At 50.2% G+C, this 25095-nt stretch overlaps 1 protein-coding gene across 1 annotated transcript in view; it reads left to right on the forward strand.

Moving 5' to 3' along the window:
- Positions 1-25095, forward strand: part of sdk1b (sidekick cell adhesion molecule 1b) — a 276904-nt gene that overhangs the window by 209800 nt on the left and 42009 nt on the right. The window contains exons 17-24 of the mRNA XM_086156189.1: positions 1-134; positions 4879-5060; positions 11242-11357; positions 15622-15817; positions 17044-17142; positions 18008-18199; positions 24644-24765; positions 24850-24962. The exon at positions 1-134 is cut by the window's left edge and continues 7 nt beyond it. Of these exons, the coding sequence (XP_086012315.1) occupies positions 1-134; positions 4879-5060; positions 11242-11357; positions 15622-15817; positions 17044-17142; positions 18008-18199; positions 24644-24765; positions 24850-24962 (1154 nt within the window). The remainder of the gene's footprint in view (positions 135-4878; positions 5061-11241; positions 11358-15621; positions 15818-17043; positions 17143-18007; positions 18200-24643; positions 24766-24849; positions 24963-25095) is intronic.

Consider the following 25095-nt stretch of genomic DNA (forward strand, 5'->3'; position numbering starts at 1 on the left):
CTGAGGGAGGAGGCGCCCAGCGCGCCGCCCAAGAACATCGTGGCCAGCGGGCGGACCAACCAGTCCATCATGGTCCAGTGGCAGCCGCCGCCAGAGCCCCAGCTCAACGGGGTCCTCCGAGGATACGTCCTGAGGTACACACACACACACACACACACACACACACACACACACATATTCAAGGCCATGCTTATTGGCTGGTGCCAGAACATCCAAGAGTGCAGACACGTGGGTGTCTGTTTGATTTCCCTCACATTGCTCATAATTACTTCACTGTGTTTTTACTAAACGCTCCAAATGGCAGCCGTCCAATCCACGCCGTGTGTCAGTCCATGTGTGTGTGTGTGTGTGTGTGTGTGTGTGCGAGTGTGTGTTCATGTGCCAGAATCAAAGGCCGTGTGTCTTTGTGTCTTTATATCACAAGATGATAAAACCAGTCACGTCAGCTGTCCACCTCCCATCTGGTTCCAGGAAGTAGCCTCCTCCAGGAGAACCTGCTTTGCATTCTCACAGGCGTTGAGGGACGTCGTCATCTGCACCTGGAGCTCCACGCTCAAAAACAAACCACCGAAGAAGAAGAAGAAGGACACCATGCCCATGGAATAATAATCATGGACTATCAGATTGTTTGAGATGTTTTTATCTTCACCGTGCGAAGAACCCCGTTAGCCGTTAGCTAACTCCGCACTTCTTTTGGTCCAAAATGTAGATGTTCCCCTGAGGCGTAGCATGCCAGAAGAACCTCTTCAGCGCTCCATTCCTCGCCGCTTCTGTCCGTTTCGTTCCAAGAAGACACCTGACCAGTGAACAGCATCGCTTTGAAAAACGTCGCTCTGCAAGAAGTATCTGCTAATGGGCGTGGCTTTTGATTTCCGCCAATCAGCAAACACCTCTGAGTTCCTGTGGAAGCCAGAGAACTTCCAGGAACTGAGGTCCGTGGTGGCAGGTTCCTTCCAAAAAGGTGCTAAAGTCGCTATCTGATGTTACAACCACTGACCCGGAATAACAAACGCTATTTCTTGTCATAGAACCGCAAATCATCAAACCGCGTTTAATCATCCCGATCTGGACGGCGCTTTGCGGCGGGCCGCACCTCCACGGCGCCTAATCTCACCTTGTAAATTACCCGACATGTAATTGCGGGGCAAACAGGGTTGTAAATAACGGCATTAATTGCGCGTCCTGTTGCGCAGCAGCTGCGCACGAGCTCGGCCCTGATTCACTCCCATCAATTACACCTGTGTTTACCCTCTCGTGACGCGCCGCCATGGCGGCCATGGAAACGGCGGGACCTCGGCGCTCGGCGGCGACGGCTGACGCACGAGCTCGACCCGAGCGTGACTCCAGAAGACGTCTCCCTGACGGTTAGCGGTTGCCATGGCGATGAGCACGGGCACACTTTGGGCGGAAGGTCGAGGCGATTTTCCGGGGACTCGGATTATTTCGTCGTTGTGGGAAGTTTCTGTATTTTACGGAATCAAGGACATTTCTTGGCGCATCGTGACGGCAGAGGAACCAGAGACCGTGGACCTCAGCTTCTACTCTGTAGGTGCTTGGAGATCGGTGGAACTCAGAAACCACGCCCATTAGCAGGTGCTTCTTGCGGACTGCGGAGCGCCATTTTGAAAATCCGATGCTCACTGGTCAGGTGGTGTCTTGGGATAAAAGGGAGTGAAAATGAGGTCCAAGCTCTTCTGGCCTGCGACACCTGAGAGGGCTTGTAGAGGAACGTCTACATTTGCCAATATGAGTCCAGGGTTAGCTAACGGCTAATAAGGCTCTTCACACAGCGAAGCATTGCAGGGAGAAGATAAAAACACTCCAATTATCTGATGGTCCATGGTTATTATTCCATGAACGCTGTGGTAGCTTCCACCTCCATGGTGTCCACACCGTGTTCTTCTTCTTCTTCTTCTTCTTCTTCTTCTTCTTCTTCTTCTTCTTCTTCTTCTTCAGCAGTTTGTTTGCAGACGCTTCTGTCACACCGGCCCGACCGTGGTCCTTCACTGCCTGTGGGAATGCAAAAACTACCAGGGATCTGCCCGGATGAGGCTACAAGAATTTGTCACAGGGGTGCAGGACATGTATGACCGAGACAAAGTGATGTCTGAGACGGTTTGGACATGAACACTCCTCTGTTCATGTCTAAACCATGGTGAAGATCTGGATAGAAGGTTGCTGAAGGTGGAGCTGCCAGGCAGGAGGTCTAGAGGAAGACCAGAGAGAAGATTGATGGATGTCGTGAGAGAGGATATGAAGAGAGGCGGTGTGAGAGAGGAGGATCCAGAGAATAGGATTAGATGGATCAGTTGGATTCGCTGTGGTGACCCTCGAATGGAAAAGCCCAAAGGAAAGGAAGAAGAAGATGATCCTGGGGCATCTGGGTGGAGTTCCTTTGGGTTCCTCCCACCATCCAAAATATGCAGGAGGTTCAACGAAGACCCTGAAATGTGAATGGTTGTCCATCAGAGGGACAGCACGTTAGAAGTTCTGGAGATAAAGTCCATTTTGTGCACGGACATATGAAGGAAGGATGGTGAACATCGGGTTGGGAGGTCATGAGGAGGAGAAAAAAGGGGTTCACGGATGGACAGAAGGAGGACAGGAAAGGGTTAGATGATTGGAAAAGCTCACCAGGTGAAAGAAGAAGAACCCGTGGTCTGTAATTAACAAACAAAAAGAAAAGGTCTGGTCGCGGCTCGTTCGCCTCGGCCATCTGTGCTCGCCGCTCGGCCGCTCAGCACCTTCCCGGTGATCCCGGCCTTCTTTGAGTCATTAACCAGCTTGTGGCCGCGGACGGCAGAAGGAAAGTCGATGGATCGGCGGTTGAGGTTCCCCGTTGTGAAGGCCCCCCCCCCCCCCCCCTCCGACCGGCCGCGTGAAATAGGAGGCAAACTTTGTGGAAAAACACACCCGTCGGACGTAATCGTTGTTCTTCATCTCAGATAAGCCGCCCCATTAGACCCCCGGTAACGTCGGGGGGGGGGATGGGATTTACTGCGGATCGTCCCACGCACGTGCACGTGCACGATCTGGAAACCGAAACCCGGGTCGGACAATTTGGAATGCAGAGAATTACGCGTTGAACCCGGTGATCTCCTGGCAGGGGAAGAAGTGTGAAGCGGTAGTTTATATGACGCATTGTTTCACAATGATTATTAGGGGGATGAGGAGCCGTGAATTAGAGCGGCTGCTTTGCCTTGGCAACACACTCCCGTGATGGATCGAGCCCCTCGGACATTTATGAATACTCTGATTCATACTCCGCCTCGCTCGCCGCCAGCAGACCCGCGTTTGGCTTTTCTTTTTTTTCTTCTTCTTCTTCTTCGTCCTGGTTCGTAATGTTACGCTTTGCGGCTCCTATTAGCCGCCCGGCAAAAAAGTTATTCCATTAATACGGTCGGAGTTTTACCCGCGAGGCGGATTTTAGGCAAATCCGACGACAACGGCGGCAAAGGAGGAAAACGAATTCGGCAAAGCAATTAAGATCCCAAAGAAACTCATGCTGGACGTTTTGGTTTATGACGCAGGAGATGGGAAGGTCAGACCCAAATTGACATTTTTGATTTGGATTGATTCAATCATTCATTACCTGCGCTAACCATAGCGCTAACCATTGCGCTAACCATAGCGCTAACCGCTACGCCGCCATCCCTAAAACCAATCATGTATTAAACTGTTGTCCTGTCTGCCATCCGTCCACTGTCCTTTGCTCTGATATCTCCTTAAGTTGTACCTCAGAGAGCAAATTGACACGTCTTTTCAGGCAGAAACCGCCCTGCATCCTCCCTCCGGATATTTATCTGATCGGCCGAAATTAGCGGTACGTCGTCGCGTGTCATTCCGGCGGGAAAACCACCGAACCCCCCCTTTCTCCTCGCCGTATCCGCCGGCAGCTCTTCCCTTATCTGCTCCCTCTTTTTCGTCATCCATCACCTCGTGCCGGCGTGTCAGGTGGCGGCGGAAGGGTTATCTCCTCACCTCCGCGCAGAGATACGCCGTTAGCCTCGCGCCTCCCGCTCAGCGCGAGCGACCGTCTGGGCCGAGAGGGCCGGGAAATCCTGTTACTGCGAAAAAAGGCCGGGATTATCGACCGACGTGAACTCCGTCACGTATCGGCCCGGCCCCCGAGGAGTCTCGGCGTCCCGGACGTTTGTTTTGGAAATTTCAAAAGACCCCGGACGTGTTTTGCTCTCAAGGGCAGAGGTGACAAACCCAATTTCTCGGGGGGCCGGGATGCAAAACGGCGGTTTTGTTTGGGCTCTCGTGCAGAGGGCTGATTAAACGCCGCCATTATCCGACACAAACACGCCGCCCGTCTCCCATTCAAAGCTGCAGATTAATTAAAGTCACCCCGCCGTCAGAAAAGTGTGTGTTCAATGTGGGGGCGGGGGGGGGGGTCACAAACGCACACACACACACACACACACACACACACACACACACTGAAGTGTGTTGCCTAAGAGGGTTGGTTGGCCTGTGATTGGTCGGTTCAGCCTCTCGACCAATCGCAGCCAACCTCGCTCCGGGTGATGAATGAATGTCTCCGGTGAAGTTTCTTGCATATTCATAGGGTTTAGGTGTGCGAGGATAAATGACGGCGCAGCTTCCCGCAAACACGGCGTCGGACTCACATTTTAATATTCATGACATTACTTTTATGTGTAAATATAGGCTGTGGCAAGTACCTCTTCATTTGTTTGCCTCGTGACTAATTCCCATGAATCAATCTTTATCAATTTTAACGATTAGTAACACTTATTAACTGCTAATAACCAGACTTGTTTGTTTACCTCATTTTTTATCGGAGGCAAACAAGCAAACGTGTCTGATTACAAACGCGCTATATTTGCAAAATGTGTGTGTGTTTGTGCGCAGGTACCGGCTGGCAGGGTTGCCGGGCGACTACCAGGAGAAGAACATCAGCAGCCCGGAGACCAACTACTGTCTTCTGAAAGATCTGATCATCTGGACGCAGTACCAGATTCAGGTGGCCGCCTACACGGGCGCCGGTCTGGGGGTCTACAGCAGCCCGGTGGCCGAGTACACCCTGCAGGGAGGTGAGCCTCCACAAGCACCTTCACCGGTGTCCTTCGCTTGCCGAGCTATTAGAATCCGCGGTCAGATGCCACTTGAGGTACCGGACGGCGCCGCTTTTGCACTTACGGCCGAGACTCGGAAGGGTGTCCCTTGTGGGGGCCTCGCAGGAGATGGACGTCGTGTTGATGATAGCTCCTCTATGAACTTCGACCTGGACATTCTGTATGACCTTGAGATGCCTAAACTCTCTATAATGTTATCATGACAAAGAGAAAGGCTACATTTATCACTTTTGCTCGTGAAAGGTTCGTAGGCTACAGTAAGGACCAATGGGGAGGTGGAGTTACTGCTTGGAGTGACCCTGAACTACATAGCTCGTACAAGTCCTGCCCCTCCAAGTACTCTGGAGTCCTTCGTCGTTGTTATGGTCGGCCCACCCATGCTTGAAAACTAACTTCAACCTTAGTGAGCATATCCATTTCCAAATCATTCTCCATGGAGACGGAGGCGTTTCCAAATCTTTTCGCTCCCCAGCCAGGGTTTCCGTATGGTTCTGTTTCCAGCCGCCGCAAAAACGCCGTTCTCTTGCGAACGGCCAGCTGGGACGGGGCCTCGGCAAGCGGTCCCTCCCCGAGCACTCACCCCCTACTGGGTGATGCTCCTTTAAGTAGGCAGGCTCTTCAAATACTCTGTAATTATCCAGTAATTTGAATAGAACGGCGAGTCTTCTTGGCAAAGGAACTGGTGTTGTGGAGAAGCCATTCGAAACAGCTCTGTTTAAGTTCCCCATCAAGAAACCACTCAGGTGTTTCAGCTGGATCTGCTAAATGGGCAGGGACCCTTCGGGTGACCCAGGAGGGGCGGGAGCAGTCACCCTGAACGCCGCGACATATTGCCGCTGTGTCTCTAATGAGTCCGACTCTGCCTTTCCCCGAGGCAAGCTGTGCTCCTTATCCCGACGTGAGCCCGCTCCTCTCCGGTCGCCTGTCGGCGTCCAACAAGCTTTATCTTCTCGTCCAATCACCGTCCCGCACTTCTGAGGCGAGGGTCGATCGGCGCTGCTCCCCCCGGGGATGCAGAGTGAATTCGCAGCCGTGTCATTAAACTCTCCGTGAGTCGGTGTAAAGTGGCACGTTCACAGGAGGCAGAGCAAAAGAGGGTTCAGTTAAGTTTGGCAATCCAGCGGGTAATTGACTGAAAAGCCTCACGTTCGTCCTCCCTCCCGCCTCAAAGAGGATCCCGCTGTTTTGTCGGCGCTGCCTTTCCTCAGATGCCAATCTCAGGAACCGTGGAGAAGACAAGTGACCTCCTCTGGTATGTGAAGATTAAAAAACAGAAGGGTTATACCTTCAGAATTATTTAGAAAACACACCTGCATTGTTTTTAAAGACAAGGGCGGCAAGGTGGATCAGCGGTTGGCATTTCAGACTCACAACAAGAAGGTACCCAATTGGATCCCCACTGGTAACCCGTCCTGCGTGGAGTCTCCATGTTCTCCTGGGGTCTACGTGGGGTTCCTCCGGAGTTCTCCGGGTTCCCCACACGGTCCAAAAACGCCGCTGTTTGTCCAGACGAGCGGATGAGCGGGTGAATGGTCCTATACGTGATGACGGCAGGAACTGTGTCCGTGGTGGTTTGACGGTGTTAGGACACCGCGGGGATCCACTGTCCACCGATGCTCCTCTTCATCTGTACACGCCGTTGGGCCAGTTTTTTGCAAAGGTGTCGCCATCTTTCGCAAACACTCGTCTGTGGATAACGTTCGGGAACCCATTCTTAAGAAGAACGTCCAACCGCATGTCTTTGAGTACCTCGTTAGATGTGTTCATACTTTCATGCTCAAAACCACCCACCTCTCCACAACCTTCCGCCCCAGCGGAAATACCGCGAAACAACAATTCTGCTTTTCCGCATCAACCGCGCCCACTTTTAAATAAACGCTAGTTCTGCGAGGAACAAACTCTGCTCGGGCGACACGTTGAGGACAAGCTGTGAGAACTCCCAGAACCAGGGCTCATGGAGGACGTCCAGGCTGATCGGCCTCCGTTGTAGCCATTGCCATATTTTTGGCACTATAAGGTGCCTTAAAATCCTTAGATTTTCTCAACATTCGGCCGTGCGCCTTATAATCCAGTGCGCCTTATGTATGAATTCTTGTTGCGCTTACTGACCTCCAGCCAGTTTTATGTGTCACACCGCGCTCAAACATCTGTCAAAATGTTTTAGTGTGACTTTGGTCGGACCGTCTTAAAGTGAGTCCTTGGTTGAATATGGGTTGCAACGTCAGACGATGTTAGATGACTAATTATTTAGTGCAACAACGTTGTTCTTACCTCATTCTAACTTCAGGTGTCCACCATCACTGGCAACCTTTAGCCAATCACGTAGCACGCTTACCGCCGCCACTTTTTGTAATCACGGTACGTACTGTGCTTCAACAGAATATTACCGAGAACCCCCAAACATGGCACCTGTTAAGAGACATGCTTACGAAACAGAATTCAAATTCAAGGCTATGAGTCACGCAGTAGATGATGGGAACACAGCGGCCGAGAAAGAATTCAACATGAATGAATCAACGGTACGGAAGTGGGGGAAGCTTGGAGATGAACCAGAGCTTCTGAGGGCTCAAAGCGAGACGAATGAGATGAATAAAGTTCGACGAAACTGTTTTGTTTGGCTTTATATACCGTATGTTTTATCATGCGCCTTATAACACAGTGCGCCTTATGTATGGAAATACACCCGTTCATTGATATTGCATCTCATAATGCAGTGCACCTTCTGGTCTGCAAAATACGGTACATTTTTGGATCCACGCGCGAGAAAGTTGCTTCGACGGCGCCGTCTTTTCCTGCACTTTGCTCACGGCCTCCTCGTGACCGAGTCCACGCTGAGAACCTTAAAATTTAATATGGAGACCGGCTGGCCTGAAGAAAGAGGGTCCTTTGAAAGCATTATACCCGCGGAACATACGGGGACGAGTGTGACTCTGTGTGTGTGTGTGTGTGTGTGTGTGTGCACGTCATGGTGATTACACTGTAAGGGGTTTATGCTGATGCCGGGGAGCCAGCGAGTGATAATGCACCGCTGCATGATGGGAATGCCCTTTGTATCTGCCGTTTGAGCCAAAGAGGACAGGCTACACGCTGAGGCGGAGGGGGCGCCAAGAAAAGAAATGGTGAATAATGGGGAGGACAAGAAGAAAGAGAGGAGATTAATTGATGCTAAAGATGCTCTGGTTCACCCCTCCCACGCCGGGGTGAGCGTTCGCCCGGGGACCGGCTTCCTAACCCCCTCTGCTGCAGATAAAACACTAAACCCTGTCCTCTGGGGAGGCTCAGAATATGGGAATAAATGCCCCGAGTCCTGACTGTAAGGCAGCAAGCTGAGGCGCTTTATCCGTATCGGTATATCTCCCCGTTTCCGGCCCGTTCTCTCGGAAAACGGCGGCCCGGAGGACGGCGTCCCCGGTCCGTCCCCATTAGATCCCATTAGAATAATGAACGAGCCGACGGGACGCTCCCGGCGCCGTAAAGCTGCCCCGGATCTCGCCGTAATGACATTGAGGTTTATGCGAACATGGATGCGCGCGGCTCATCCCGTCTTTAATAACGGTAATATACCGTCGGAGCGAAACGCGGGAAAAGGGGAAGCACGTGTTAAAAGAGGATTTACCCCCTCGCCGCCGACGCCACCAACCCTTCCAGAACCTCTTCTCTCCTTTATGGTCTTCACTCATTCACAACCACTTCGAGGAGTCGCTTTACAGACTCCAAAGTGTCTCTGCAAGGCACTATTTCTGAAGATACCGTATTTTTCGGACTATACGTCGCTCCGGATTATACGTCGCACCGGCCAAAAATGCATAATAAAGAACGAAAAAAACATGCATAAGTCGCACTGGAGTATAAGTCGCATTTTGGGGGGGAGATTTATTTAATAAAATACAACAACAAGAACAGACATGTCATTTAAAATTTTAATGACAAACAATTTAATATAAAAATAGAATAGAGGCAACAACAGGCTGAGCGATATGCTTACATTACGTGACACAACTGAGAAAGTGCTCGGTATGTTAACATAACATACTAACAGTTATTCCGATAACTCTAGCATAAATAACATGATAAGAAGTTTACCCAAACCATCCTTGTCACTCCAAATACCCGCTAACTAAAATCCCACGAAATCTTCATCCTCGGTGTCACTTCTCATCAACTCCGCTAACTCCGGAGGTAGAAGATGCGGCGCTTCCTCTTCTACGTCACTTCCGTCAGACTCATCGTCACTTCCGGTTCCAACTATTCCAGCCTTTCTGAATCCTGCCAGAACGGTTTCGGTCGTCACCGAAGCCCATGCTTTTTCTATCCATTCGATAACTTCCACCAAAGTTGCACGCCGCATTCGTTCCTCTAGCTGTGGCCACCTAGCTTTTAGCTCGCGATTGGCTTTTTTTGTTGTCTTCATTTCAGTTAGAGTTACCTCCGCTTTTCGCCCGTCTCTTACAAGCTTCTGGCTAACTCCAAACTTTCTCTCTGCAGCTCCATTACTGTTTTCGGCTGAGTATTTTACTACTCGCAGCTTGTAATCAGCAGAATACGATTTCCTTTTCGGTGCCGTTTTTAAGTTCTTCGTTAATGTTGAAATTATTATCACAGGCCTATAGCGCCCTCTTGCGGTTCAATGTGAAAATAACATGTGAAATTATATACCGGTACCGGTAATAATGTGTTAATAATTTCACACATAAGTCGCTCCAGAGTATAAGTCGCACCCCCCACCAAACTATGAAAAAAAACGCGACTTATAGTCCGGAAAATACGGTAAACATACTGTGTTAAAAAGGTGTTGGTTCTGGAGTCGCGCACGGACGCTAAAACATCGATTTATCTGTCGGAATCCAACCGGAGACCTTCTCGCCGCGAAGCGCTAAGCGTGTTGTTATTATTTTTTAGGATTATTCATTATTAAAAACCCCCAAACCAGACGGGGCTACATAGACTTGTATCTGTCGGCCCTCGTCTTCCAGCCGCCGTCTTTATTGTGTTCTCTTTAACAAGTCACTTCAAAGATTTCCAAAAAAGAAGACTTCCTCCAAACATCGTAAAAGTTTACTTGCACACCGCGCCGTCCCCGGAGCAAATACCCCCGGGACGTTCAGACAGCAAGACTAAGAGAGAGAGAGAGAAAAAAAAACACCGCAGTTATAAACTTAACGGGAAGCGAGTCTCCAGGGGAACACTATCAAACTTCTTTTCCATTTTCTCTCTCCGAGGGGTGGGCGGGCGTCTGACGAGTGAGAAAACAAATGAGCGGCGGGTTTAGTTCGGCGAGTCGAGCCCGGCGCGCAACCCCGTCACTTTGTCCAATGACAGCGCATTTATCTCCATTTATGCGCTGAAGTGGCTCGGCTGATTCCCTTCCTTACGCCCGGTTGGACGATGTCAATCAAGGAGTCTTATTTAAAGCGCTGCCTTCCACCTGCAGTACATGTCCTGCTCCCCCCTGCGTTCCGCAACCTAAATCTCATCTGAGCTTCCGTTCCCTTTTTAATTCCAAAGAAACGTTGGCGTTGTTTGCTCAAACCGCTGTCAGACGAGCCGGAGAACGCGCTTTGATTTGAAGTCTTTTCATATCGCAGCCGCAAGGAATCATGGGATTGTTTGGTGTCCTCTCTCCCTTGCATCTCCTCTGTACCCCGTTCAACACCAGACAGGAAGGACTGAGGCGTGTTTCATTTTTGATGACATAAATTCGAAGAGCTTGTTGTGTTTCACTGCGATACTTAAGGGTTGTCCATCCCGCTTTGTGCCCGTCAGTCATGTGTACTATGGGATGGATCCAGTGTCTCCTTGTCGAAATCTTCTCGTTGTGGTAACTGGACTTGAATTTCTTCACTCGAAGATGTTTCACCCCTCACCCGAGAGGTTGAACCTTTACCTTTTTAGCATCCCAATCCAGGTAATCCCAGAAAAGTTGCTTGGTTGTCCCAACCAACGACACCCCCCGTTGGCATGACAACTCCCTTAGACCTAGTTTCTGCCCATCAACTCTTAACAACGCAAAAACGAAATGTGGTATCAAGGTAGTCTAAGAACTGAACTGAAAAATGAAAACATACCGTTCGGCCAGTCCTGTATGTGTGTGTGTATCGTATCTCGGCAAACTCGTGACAGCTTAACATCATATTTGCAGTCCCTACAGCGCCTCCGCAGGAAGTGGAAGTCGTAGCCATCAACTCCACCACCATCCGCTTCACGTGGAACCCTCCGCCCCAGCAGTTCATCAACGGCATCAACCAGGGATACAAGGTTAGTCGTGACTCGACTCCTCGAAGGTTTTCCCGTGTCATTATGGAAAGTATCTCTGTTTGCCGGCACGTAAAAACAGAAAATATGAAAGGGTAGGCCTGTTAAAGGAGAAAAAACTCCACCAGTACGACCAAGCTCGGCTTCAAACAGGTCTTTGCGGTTGCTTCCTTAGCTTAGCATACATGTCAGCTCCGCGCTTCTGCTCCGGATGGCGGCGCCTCTGGTCCGTGGACGTGGACCCAACGGAAATAGGCTTCAAGCGTGCCACCGTTTCCAAAATGACAAATCCATTACTCTGAAATGAAACAGCCCGTGTGGGTGAATCGCATTAAAACTTGACCGCTCGCTGACCGGGACCTCCCGGTCCGAAGGTCACGTCATACGGCGCGCGGCCTTCGAGGATTTACTCCGTCGGGCAGATTCGCAAGGCTGAAATAACGGATGGAGCTGCAGGGAAAAATAAAAACATCATTAAGTAGGTCAAGGGAAGAAGGTGTTTGGGAAATCTGGTGCAAAGGAGCAGAGATAATATAGAAGGAGCTGCGAGCGGGATAATGGGGAGCAGACGGAGAGCGAAGGCTTCGGCAGCGCGAGTGATCTTCTGCAGTCGGGGACACGAGATTTATTCTCCTCATTGTAGCGACAAAAACCTCGCAGGGGCTGATTAACATGACAAAGAAAACGTCACATTCTGCCGCGAGTCACTCGGTCCATATGCGAGGCTGTGAATGTATATCAGCCCTCGTGGATGCCGGCGTCTGCAAGGTGAATAAATACTACATGTGGCTTTCTGATGTTGCGGGATCTGGAGTGGAGTCGCCGCTCGGCACATTTGCATGTTTTTTTTTTTTGGGGGGGGGGGGGGGAGGGGGGTACACTAGATAATGATATTAATTAAAAGGGGATATGAAGCAAAGCGCCATGTCATCTAACCCCTCATAGATCAGTGGCTGTACACAATGCCCTCAATAATATCGTTCAAAACACCGCAGAGAAGGCGTTCTCGCGATTTCCATCTTCTCCATTCGCGTCCGTCCGTCCGTCCGTCCGTCCGTCACGCACCGACTCTCAGTGGTTTTGTACTTCGTTCTCAAAGTCGGAGGGCCGACAGACCGTTTCATGCGCACGTGGACTCGGCGCCCTGAAAGCGGAACGCCGTCCTCGTCTTCTTAGATTCTTACTTTTTTTGTACTTCTACCCTTTAAGAGCAAAACAAGCTTCCATGTCTTTACAGATTTATATGGATAGATTGATTGATAGCTATTATAAGAAGTAGCTCAACCCAATATATACTCAGAATACAATGGATATTATACTTTTTATCAGAATAAGATGGATATGTTGCTGAGAATAAACTAGACAGTAATAATCTTCTAATCATGTCTACCAATAACAATAATAATACTTGACAATTGAGAGGTGCGAGGTGGAGGTGGGGCTTCATCATGGATCACCTCTGAGATCCCTCTTGTTTGCAGTGGTGAGAGGAATCTCCATGGACCATGATGTTTGCAGATGACATTGTGATCTGTAGTGAGAGCAGGGAACAGGTGGAGGAACATCTAGAGAGGTGGAGGTACGCTCTGGAAAGGAGAGGAATGAAAGTTCATAGCAGCAAGACAGTATATGTGTGTGAACTCGGGTGGAACGGCGAGGCTACAGGGAGAAGAAGCTGGAGGATTTCAAGTTCTTAGGGTCAACAGTCCAGAGCGTGAGAGAGTGTGGGAAAGAGGTGAAGAAATGGCTTCAAGCAGAACCCAAGACTATCAGCCAGAAGGAAAGAAAAGGTGGAGGAGATACTGGTGAGCCCTGCAGATGATGGTGTATGGTTTGGAGACAGTGGAACCGAAGAAAAGACAGGAAGCAAACCTGGATGTCGCAGAGGTGAAGATGTGGAGATTCTCTTCGGGAGTGACCAGGACGGATAGGATCAGGAACGAGTCCATCAGAGGGACGACACACGTAACATTTTTTTGGAGAGAAGGTCTGAGATGGTTGGGTCATGGACAGAGGAGAGAAGTGAATGTATCGGTAGACGGAGGCTGGAATCTGAGGTCTAGAGGAAGACTAAAGAGAAGATTTATTGACGTAGTGAGAGGATGTGAGGTTAGTTGGTGTGAGAGAGGAGGATCCAGAGAAAAGGGTTAGATGGAGAAGGTGGATTGGCTGTGGAGACCCCTGAAGGGAAAAGCCCAAAGGGAAAGAAAAATTTGTCACAGGGGTGCAGGACATGTATGACCGTGACAAAGTGATGACTGAGATGGTCAAGAGCACTTCTCTGTTCATGTCTAAACCACAGTGAAGATCTGGGTAGGAGGTTGCTGAAGGTGGAGCTGCCAAGCAGGAGGTCTAGAGTATAGGGTCAGATGGAGAAGGTGGATTGGCTGTGGAGACTCCTGAAGGGAAAAGCCCAAAGGAGAAGAACTGATCTGTGCTACATCAGCATTCTGCAGATAATCTGCTGCGGCAACTTGAAGACTTCCAAACCTGGGCTTTCAAAGCGCCATTGGGAACAACTTGCGGTTCGAGGACACTTTGATATGCAGACAGGAGGAGCCAGGGATGGAACCACCAATCTTCTGATCGGAGGTACGCCTCATTCTACCAGCTGAGCCACAGCCGCCCCTGGAAGGGTTTCCTCACAATGAAGAACAGGATCCGGGAGGAGAGGCAGCTAGGTGTTGCTTCTTCCGGGTACCACAAGCTGTGTCCCCGATTGGGGTCCCATTCAGGAAATTGGTACGACTGTTATGCTTCAGATTTCCAAATCGAGTTGATGAGTTGACGGTGATTTTTTCATTTCTTTCTTTTGTGAGCAAAGGCCCAGCGTGGAATCTGTTTGCTACAGCACTTATCTATTCAAAGTGAAACATTCAGAGCGGCTGAGCTGAAAACGCAAAAAAAAAAAACGCAGCGGTCGCATCAGCGGCTGAATAGCAATCCAAGCTTCGGGTTCTTACCGACTCGTAGCGTTGCGCGAAGGCCTTACCTGAGGGCACGTCTGATTCTATCTCCACTTATAAAACTAAATCATCATTATATTGCGGCAGGGAGGAGGGGGTGTTCAGATCCTTGCCAGTTTGGTTTTGAAAAAGACGAGCCAAAGAAACTCGAAGCCGCTAAGATACCGTGCCAGACGCAGTGGACCGCAGTGTGTCCTTGAGGTAATTGCTTTTATTGGTGTTATTATCTGAGGAGGTTGAGCAGCAAAGGCCCAGCGGTCCGACCGAAGCTCTTTGACCTGCGAGACGCCCCGAAGGCCCCGGATGAATAGTCAACTCCTTCATTATTGGATTCTAACAAGTCATTCCGGAGTTATCGGCCAGCAACAGTGGCAGCCCGGACTCCTCTCTTGGTTTCAGGGTTGCCGTCGGAATTTTAACTCCAAAGGGGCGGCATAAATTATCGGGGTCTGATCTGGTAGGCGAGAGGCGCGTCGTCCTTGATGCCGCCGCCAGAAGACGAGCTCCACGTCCGCGTTCTTTGTTAGCGGCGTCGTCGTCTGGACGCAGGATCGACAGGAGGTAGAGTCAACATTTTCTGGACCGGCATGTGAAGGCGTGTTCTCATCGGTCCATTAGCATACGCAAACTTTGGCTAGCTTTTTAACCACCTGTTTAACCAGGCGGCCATATTGTCGTATCCCGGGGATTAGCTTATCTAATGATTAAGTTTCGTTGTTTGCGTTCCAGGGGGTGTATGTTTTTTTTTGTTAGCTAAAGCGGTAACGCAAACGCGGCCGCGAATATCAGCCGAGTCTCACGGCACAGACGGTTTCACTTCTCATTAGAAGTTTAGCTGGACTGATAATAAAGATTTTGTCCTGAGATGCTCATGGCCCGCTGGCGTGAATGTGAGCGCTCGGCAGCACGTTTGATGAGTAAGCGCTCACATTTCAGATCTTCGGAACGCGACTTTGTATCTCCCAAGCAGGGAAAATGGCGCAGGAACTCATATTGTTTGGACAAACCTGTAAACAGCACTTTGCAATTTTAAAATTTAATGACACCGTCCAGAACCCTCGGGTATCAAACCAATTTGGAGACTCACCGGAACCCGCGCTGCGCTCGCGGTTAAGTTATTTCTCACATGTGCAATCTGAATAATAAGATTTTGTTGCCCTGAGCTAGCGCTGCTGATTGTAGGTAGCGACCGGGTGAAAATAATGGGAGCGAACGGCGAAGCGGCGAAGTGAGATCCGGTGGCTTCTAGCTCCTCAACGAGAAGGTAATCAACACCGCGCTGTCACCTCTGCCTCGCTCAGCTGCTGGTGTGGCCCGAACGGTCTCCGGAGGACGTTACCATAGTAACCATCACCCCCGACTACCCCAGCTCACGCCACACGGGGCTGGTCAGCGGACTCAGGAAGTTCACCTGGTACTTCGGATCCACCCTCTGCTTCACCACACCCGGCGACGGCCCCCGCAGCCCGCCCACCCTACTGCAGACGCACGAGGACAGTGAGTGCACACACACACACACACACACACACACACACACACACACAGCAGTGGCAGCCCCCCCCCCCCCCCCCCCCCGCTTGAATGCTAATGGAATAGCATCGACTCACTCCGCATTCTGTCCAGCTGTTACAGTCGATGCTCAGCAATATTTGCACACCGGGCGCCTGCTCGCTCCTCTCACACACACTTTGTTTCAGCCTCGCCGCGGGGACGCCTTCCCCTCTCCTTCCGCCGCCTCTTTTTTTTTCGACGGGAATTGATTCATATGTTTTCGGGCGTAGCGCTATTTACCGCCAACTGTTCCATGAGCAAACAGAATGGCCACACAGTCGCGCCTCCGAGTAAACAAAATAGCCTATGGACAGGCGGACGAGCAATTATTACGAACCGGCAATTATCGAGTGGGGAAGGGGTATTAGAGGCCATGTTTGTGCACGCACACACACACACACATCAGCAAACACACACACGCACAGATGTGGACAGACATTGATTGGGTGCTGGGCGTGTTGCAGAGTTAACGGTGGGTGTAATTCTTTCTTGATGATAGCCTTCGCTTGTGTGTGGGTGTGTGCACGCGCTTGGTGCCTGTGTGCACGTGTGTGTGTGTGCGCGCCTACTTGTGTGTGTGATTGTGTTATTGAATGTTTCAGATGAATAGCTTAATCGCTCTGCGGGGAGAGGGGTTAGAGAGGCATGGATAAAATGAGAAATGACAGGAGTGTGCTTGGTGTGTCTGCGAGCGAGTGTGCGTGTGCAGGTGTGTGTGTGTGTGTGTGTGTGTGCAGGTGCGTGGCGGTCAATGCAGATATGATTAACAGCAGATCATGTAGAAGATTTTGTTCTCCATTTGCAGAGGGACATAGCTTCTTTCTTCTCCCCTGGAAGCCGAAATCCCGAATCCGTCATTTGCGACGTCACCGCCGGGTCGGCCATATTTGTAGTCCTTGTAGTCTTTGTAGTCCAGCGCAGCCATGGAGGCAGAAAGCTGCGGTGCAAACCCGCTGAGAACCGGACTTTCCGGCCAACTGGAAGCCCCATGTCGTGTTGAGAAGTGAAATGTTTGACATGAGAAATAGTTGCACATTGATAGTTTCTGGGTTTAAACCACCATGTTTTTGGGTCCTTACAAGAGGATTTTAGCTTTCTGAGTGTTTTTACCCTGCGTGGAGCTGCTGGAGAGGCCTGATCCCATGCCATGCGTCCGCTGTGTCTCCCTCCAGCGCCGGGAGCCGTCCGCCGGCTGAGCTTCACCGAGATCCTGGACACGTCCCTCAAAGTCAGCTGGGCCGAGCCGGAAGACAAGAACGGCATCATCACCGGTGAGAACCCGACTCGACCCGTAAGAACCCCCTCGCCGTAAGAACCGCCGTCCGTCCGCGGACGCGACGGTGGATTTTCAAGCCGAAGACGCGAGTGAGGGACACGGGAACCTTCTCGCCGTGTCTTCACATTCACATCCGTCTGCAGACGACGCTAACGGTGACCCGCTGACTCGTTGTTGCTATGTGGCGCAGTGTGAAAGTCTCAGGAATCCATCGCTAATGACAAGCTGTTGAAAGCTGCACACACAATGTGTGTGTGTGTGTGTGTGTGTGTGTGTGTGTAATAGCGTTGACATGGCTGCACTATTTCTGCCCGTCATCAGACAACTACATATCCTTACCATCGTATAGACTGACAACTCACTGCACAATTGTCTCTCTCTCTCTCTCTCTCACACACACACACACACACGCACACACACACACACACACACACACACACACACACTGCAGGAAAACAGTCATCCATCCAAGGTCACCTTGCCCATTACTCTTTTCTCCTCAACCTGCTTTTCATCCAGCACCTGGCGAGGAGGGAGACAGATGAGGGACCGCGCGTTCTCTCTGGTGGCTTTACACACAAGTGGATTTAACACACACACACACACACACACACACACACACACACACACATCTGCATTGGAAAGAGGCGTCGAGTGATGCATGACTCTGTGGATGTGATGGGACAGACAGGGATTCCGAGTGTTGCTCTGCTCACGTTCTGATGCATAAACCTCGGCGCCGGTGTGTTTGCGTAGCGCCCGCCCGCCCGCCCGCCCGCCCGCCCGCCCGCCGTGTCCAGAAGCGCCTTCATAAACCCCTCGCCGCCGCCGCCGGTTTGTTTTTCTTCCCCCCCCCGCAGGTTACGCGTTGCGCTGGGAGGTGTCCGGCGTGCCGTCCAGCCAGGAGGAACGCTCCCTGTCCAACTCCACGCTGCAGCACCAGCTGACGGGCCTCACGTCCACCACCGTCTACACGCTGCAGGTGGCGGCGCTCACCGCCGCCGGCCGCGGCGCCGTCACCTCCGCCACCATCTCCACCGGAGTCCCGCCGGGTAAAGCGCATTCATTCATCAATGACATATTTAATTACGGGTTTCACTTTGGTTTTGTGTGCATGTGTTTGTGTGACCCGAGTAATCGCGGGTTTGCAATCACGATCAGCGGCGATTTACCGAAAAGGCAAAAATGGTGGATGGAAGGAGCGAAGAAGGGAGAGCAAACAGAGGGACGTAATGAGGGGAGGAAAGAGAGACGGCGGGAAAATACAATCTCCAAAGAACAGAAGACCAAAGTCGGGCCGAGCTCAGATTGGAAGCGGCGGCGAACAGAAGAAGAAGAAGAAGAGCTAGATTTTTTTTTTTTTTTTTTTTTTTGTCTCAACATTTTCCGATGACTAATTTATGAATAAAAAGCAGAAGGAGCGAAAGCGAGATGGATACGGACACTTTTTTTTTTTTTTTTTTTATGGTGAGATTCAGAGGTTAGTCATTAATTCATGAATGCAAAAGACCGAAAGGAAGGACGAGGGACAAAGGATTGGAGATTAGAGAGAGAGAGAGAGAGAAAAAGGAAAAAGAACAAAAGAAGGAGCGGGGAGAGTAGGATTCATAGATACTCGCCTTGTTTACTTATTCATGTATTCATGGAACTGAGAGAGTTTTGCCATTAATCTGAACGAGCCAGCTGATATCAACATCCCCGCGTTGTAAACCCCTCGCAAGTTCTCCGCGTGTTCTCAAAGAGCAATGGCGGCCGACGGCGATAATTCCCCTTTTCCGCGGCGTACATGTGCGACGTATGCAGAATGAACGCCGCCTCTTTTATCAAAACCCCGCACTTCCCCGTCACGCTCGCGGCGCCCCCGGATCGCGCGCCGACGTGACGCCCGCCGCGCGCCATTTTATTTTAACCCGACCGTGTTTTTTTTTCGGCACGTGACCTAAATATCATTCCCGAAATGTCCGATCTGGAAGGATTCAAACGCAGAAACAAGGAAAAGCAGGTATTTGATGGGGTGTCTCAGCCCAAGGCCTGCCAGGCCAATCCAATCCAATCCAATCCAATCCAATCCAACAGCTGTCAGTGAGGCGGCGCGCTCAGTGGCGGCAGTAAATTGCGTGTGGCGCCTTGAAGAGTGGGAGTTGTAAAGCCTTCACGGGAATATTTACCGGCGTTATAGTTGTGCGCATGCAAAACACATTACTGGTCCCAGGTGAGTTATTCCGGCCAGGTTAACAACCAGACCAGGAGGTGCGAACGTGCGCTTCTGCTGACCGAAGGCCGAATCCGACGCGCACGTCAGTTACTCCGACTGGGTTCGTTTCCTGGTTATTCATTCATCCTTCATTGTCCGGACCGTTCAAGCGACCCGTCGCTGCCTGCGGCTTTTGAAAATAATAAACGAGCATCGAATTAAAATGGATTTTATTTTAGCTTAAAAGGTCATTTTAAATTTGAGGATGACGGTGATTTTATAACATCTAGATAAAACGTGTTCCAATATTTTTGTCGGTCTTATTAAGCGACCGCGAGCGTCGGTAAAAGGTTTGCTGCCGGTGGATTATTCGAGTTTGGCTTTTTGTTTTTTTTTCAGAAATCCAACAAGGACTCCAATTAACACGGAGTATTTTGCTTAAAACTAACCTTTGACCTTACGCCTTTTTTTTATCAAAAGAGTTCAATATGTTTTTTAGCATGCAGAAATTTCATTTTGTTTTCTCTGCAGTTGTTCACTGATTTAAAAAAATGCAACTCATTTGGTGTTAGCATAAAAAATAAAATAACCATTATATGCCATGTTAATTCATTTGAAATGTCCAAAGGGTCGTGCGGCTCCCGGTGTTTTCTTTGCGGTGGGGAAACGGCTCCAAATGGCTCTTTGAGCGGTAAAGGCTGCCGACCCCTGGCCTGGACCAATCACAGGGTCCCATACAGAGACGTCCAACCATTCACCCTCTCATTCGCATTCTCTTTCTTGATGACGTTTGAATGGTTTTGCAGCCTTCACGTCACATGCGGTGTGGAAAATGAACGAATGAAAACATGATTTTATGAGGAAGTCTGGAGTAGCAGAGAAGTATGTCGAACTGGTGCATGACATGTATGCTCGCTGTGAGACACTGGTACGGTGTGCTGTAGGGGTAACAGAGAAGTTCAAGGTGGAGGTGGGACTCCATCAGGGATCAGCTCTGAGCCCCTTCTTGTTCGCAATGGTGATGGACAGGCTGACAGATGAGGTGAGACAGGAATTTCCATGGACCATGATGTTTGCAGATGACATCGTGATCTGTAGTGAGAGCAGACAACAGGTAGAGGAACATCTAGAGAGGTGGAGGTATGCTCTGGAAAGGAGAGGAATGAAAGTGAGTCGCAGCAAGACAGAATATCTGTGTGTGAATGAGAGGAACTCGGGTGGAACGGTGAGGCTACAGGGAGTGGAGATCAAGAAGCTGGAGGATTTCAGGTACTTGGGGTCAACAGTCCAGAGCGTAGGAGAGTGTGGAAAAGAGGTGAAGGTGTGGACGTCGTGAGAGAGGATATGAAGGTAGTTGGTGTGAGAGAGGAGGATCCAGAGAATAGGGTTGGATGGAGAAAGTTGATTCACTGTGGCGACTCCTGAAGGGAGAAACCAAAAGAAGAAGATTCACTATATCTGGTTTTCGCTCAATCGGTTAGCAGTCTAGAAGGCGGGAGGCCGACCACCTCGCCTCGGACGCTTCTACGCCAACAAGCATCGCGTTCTCCCGCTGACGGTATTTTGCTTATGTGTAGCATAAAACCAAAAAAAAAAAAAAAAAAAACAACCTCCAACTGGAGTGCTAAAGGTTGCCGACCCCTGGTTGAAGCCGTCAGCTGTCATTGAGCGAGAGGTGGGTTGGTCCTGGACCAGCCGTGGAGATACAAGCTCGTTCACGCGTGTTGCAGGGATGACATTCACTTGAACACTTGAACGTGGCAGGAACCCTGAGGAGCCCATGCAGACATGGGGAGAACTTGGAGGCTCCACACAGGAAGGAACCCTGTGGGAATCCAAATGGGGACCTTCTAGCTGGGAGGCAGAAGCGCTAACCGCTGCGCCGCCATCACCAAAACCAGAATCAAACATTAAGCTTTGGATTCGTGAGGAGGTCTACCCTCAGTGCTCTGGACTTGTACCTCAGAGCGAAGGAACCAGGGACCTTCTTGCTGTGAGGTGGAGGAGCTAACCTGATTACATGCGCTGCTATTGCATGGATGAATGGCAGGATGCATGCAAAGGACCTTGTGGGCGCGTGAAGGTTACATGTTTGTTCACCGGCTCTCCAAGAGAGAAGTGTCCTCCAGCAAGGCGTCCAGTCGTCACCTGATTGCTTCCGACGAACAAGAAGGCAGGAGCGCCTTCGCTAACAGGAGCATCGGCGTGGTGGAGTGGGGCGTCTTCTACGGCGTCCTCCAAGCCTCTCCACCAGACGGTTCCGTAAGGGACTGGAGGCAGATCATTTCCTGCTTCCGGCATCTTCTCCTCCACTTCTGGCCGCCGTCACTCATTAGCGGCGTGGAGGAGGGACGCCGTCACAACGGGTCAGATATAATTTAAGAGGCCGGCAAACCGCCGACAGCTTTCGGGCTGTCGTCGCATTTCACCCTCTCACCTCCGCGCCGGCGCAGATTTATGTCTCGGTATCGTGTCGTCGACCCAGAGAGCGGAAACAAACGGCGCTGTCGCGGGAAGACGAACGGCCGCGACAGAAAAACGCACCGGCCTCGGTAGCGTTAGCACTTCTTTGAGAACGTTCTGCTTCCAGAGGCCGATTGTAGATCATAGAAGGTCTTTCTCTTCTTGCGAGAACCGCTGACATCATTTCCCCCGGCACGCTTTACCTGAGCGCCAGTACTTGAAGTATAAGAAGTAAAAGCGCACACGGCGGCGCGGCGGTTAGCGCTTGGATCCTCACAGAGAGAAGGTCCTCGGCCGGATTCCCACAGGGAGCCTTCATGTGTTCATTCTGCCCGAGAACACGGTTCAATTCGCTCTGAGCTACAGCTTGAGAAGATATCAGAGGACACCGGACTGAAGGTGGACCTCCTCAGGAAACCCACGGTGTATATTTGAAGTGCAGCGGTGAATTTAGTTTGTTCCAGAAGTGGTTTAGTTGATATTTCATATCTTAAATGAATTTTCCACTTTTAAAATAACACAAAACATATTCATTCTTTCCAAACCGCCCAAAATGGTACATTTGGTGGAAGCGTTGCTGTTAAACTCACGTGTGATACAGGTTACACGTACACAACTTCGTGCTTCGCTTTTATTTCTTGCTTCATTTCCATTGAAAGCATCTTCTCTCTGGGTTCATCTCTTGCTTTCTTTAGGCCCGAGATGATGATTATTAAACACTTAAATTAAGCACAAAGATATAAAATGATGCCACACAAGAGATGCACACTGGACCAACGACCTGGACCACGTGGTCAAGGAACGCTTGAAGCGCCGATCCACAAGATGCAGAGGCGTCATGAAGCGTATTCAAGTTGTTTGAGCTAGCTTGAGGCGCACTGCGCGAATTTCAAATCTTGATTTTCTCGCTCTCGTGTTCATATCATGACATTTTTTTGTATTTTAAGGGTGAAATTTGTTTGAATCGTGCTTCATATCTTGAAAAATTGATATAGAAGGTGATTTTTATCTTATGGGGCCTCTGTATTTTGGTTTTAGCGATGGCGGCGCAGCGGTTAGCGCTTCCACTTCACAGCAAGAAGGTTCCTGATTGGATCTCGACAGGGGATCCTGTGGGAAACAGGAAGTTCTCCATGTTTTCTGCGTGGGGTTCCTCAGGGTTCTCCGGGTTCCTCACACAGTCCAAACATCTGCAGGAGGTTTACTAGAGACCCTACATTGTCCAGACGTGTGAATGGTTGCGTGTCTGTATGTGTCCCTGTGATTGGCCGGTCCAGGGTGAACCCCGCCTCTCGTCCAATCACAGCTGGGATTAGCTCCAGCTCCACAAGACTCTGCAGATAATGAACGAATGAATGAAAGAATGAAGCGCAGACCTGGTGTTCGGCGTGGCCGTCTTTGCATCCTTTTTATCACGGCGGTCCAAATACAGGTTGCTCTCCCGGAGACAAAAGCGGCATAAATCTAAACGTAGCGAACAGAGGAGTCCATTTGTTTAGGTTTTTACTATTCTGTTCCCGCGTACTGAGGCATGAATGTGTCTTCTCGGGGGCGCCGAGGACACAACAATAAACAACCACGCACAAAACGCTGGCGAGGGGAGCTGCACGAACCCAAATTTAAGGAGGGGTCACCCTTTAAACGCCCGGGAGTCAGGAAACTAAAGGAAATGAGCTCATATATATTTCTGAGTTACGTCAAATCATAGTTTCTGCTGATTCAAGTCCATGTGTGTGTGTGAGTGTGTGTGTGTGTGTGTGTGTGTGTGTGTGTGAGGTGGATGTTGGCACAAATGAGTGACGTGCGCTGACACACTGCCTTTGTCGCGATCAGATTTACAAACATATCAACCCGACATAGTAGCTTATTTAGCATTTGATTGGCGGCAGTTAGCGGGTTATGTTTCTTCACACGTACAAACTGTGGCATTTAAAAAAGACTTTTAATTGAAAAAGTAGTTATTATGGTCTTCTCTTTACTTATAAAGGAAATCTATGCGAGTCCAATTTAGAAAATTATCTAATTATGAATATCGAATCCTCCATTTTGAAAGTGAGGAAAAAAAATAAATGGATGGTCTGCACTTGACATGCTAACTCTAGCTTGCTGCGGCCAAGGATTAGCAAGTAGCATCCCTGGAATTGGGAGCGCCCCCTACTGTGAGGCAGGAGAGCTGCGTGCCTCACCTGGTGGCTCTGAGCAGCCATTTTCTGATCGCTCAGCACAAGAAACTAGTAACACACATGCGGTTGTTTATACATTTGAAATGTAGTTCATCGAGCAAAATTGTTTAAACATTTTTATATGGACAGCAATCCGGTCTTATTGCAGAGCGTGCCGGCGGTCAGCTGTCAACACACAATCTACGTTGAGGCTCAACAGTCCGCTGCCTCACCGCACGTCTATTCTCAGTATTTGTAAATGTAAAAATCCAGCCATTTTGAATCAAAAACAATTTAAAACTGGTGAAGTGAAACGAAAAATACCTCTATAGTGCAAATCCCTGATAATATATAATGTAATTCTTTTTTTCATTTCGCTTTTTTTTCGTTCCAAGATTGGCAAGTGAGGCACGGCCTCCCCTGCCTCCCCTGACTGGACAAAGGTTGCCTGTCTCTTTATGACATGCAGATGGGACGGTGAACGTTGTGTACATACATGCGGCGCGCTAACATGACGAACCTCGCCTCTCGGCCAATCACATTATCTCATTACCATTAGAGACAGACAAGATAGACAGTCAGTGCTGAATGATTAGATGATAAGTATTTTTATGCGTCGAATACTCCTGTGAGGGAAATGGTGACCTTCCATCTGACTCCCGCCGCCTTTTCTCCAGAACTTCCAGGTGCTCCGTCAAACCTGGTCATCTCCAACATCAGCCCTCGGACCGCGACGCTCTGCTTCCGCCCCGGTCCGGACGGGAAGACCGCCATCTCCAGGTGGATCGTGGAAGGCCAGGTGGGCGCAGCTCCGTCCTCCATGCTCCTCCCTGGAGGCGACGCGAGAAGATCCTGCACTCCTGCTGCACCTTCATGTCCACAGGTGGTGAAGGAGGACGGGAAGGCGGGGCCTTGGAGGATCGTCTTCCAGCAGGACAACCAGCCCGACGTCGATACGCTGGAAGTCCCAAACCTCACGCCGTTCACTCAATACAGGTGGACACACACACACACACACACACACACACACACACAGCATCTAGTGGTGCTCCTGGATCTCACCCTCCAGCGGTTTCTGCAGATCTGCAAGCCTCGGCGGAGGTTCGATAAATCACAAGGAGAGACAGTT

The sequence above is a fragment of the Fistularia commersonii genome, chromosome 12 (genome assembly GCF_037954325.1).
Source record: "Fistularia commersonii isolate RoL2024-O1a breed Wild chromosome 12, RoL_Fcom_v1.0, whole genome shotgun sequence".
NCBI classification, from domain to species: Eukaryota; Metazoa; Chordata; class Actinopteri; order Syngnathiformes; family Fistulariidae; genus Fistularia; species Fistularia commersonii.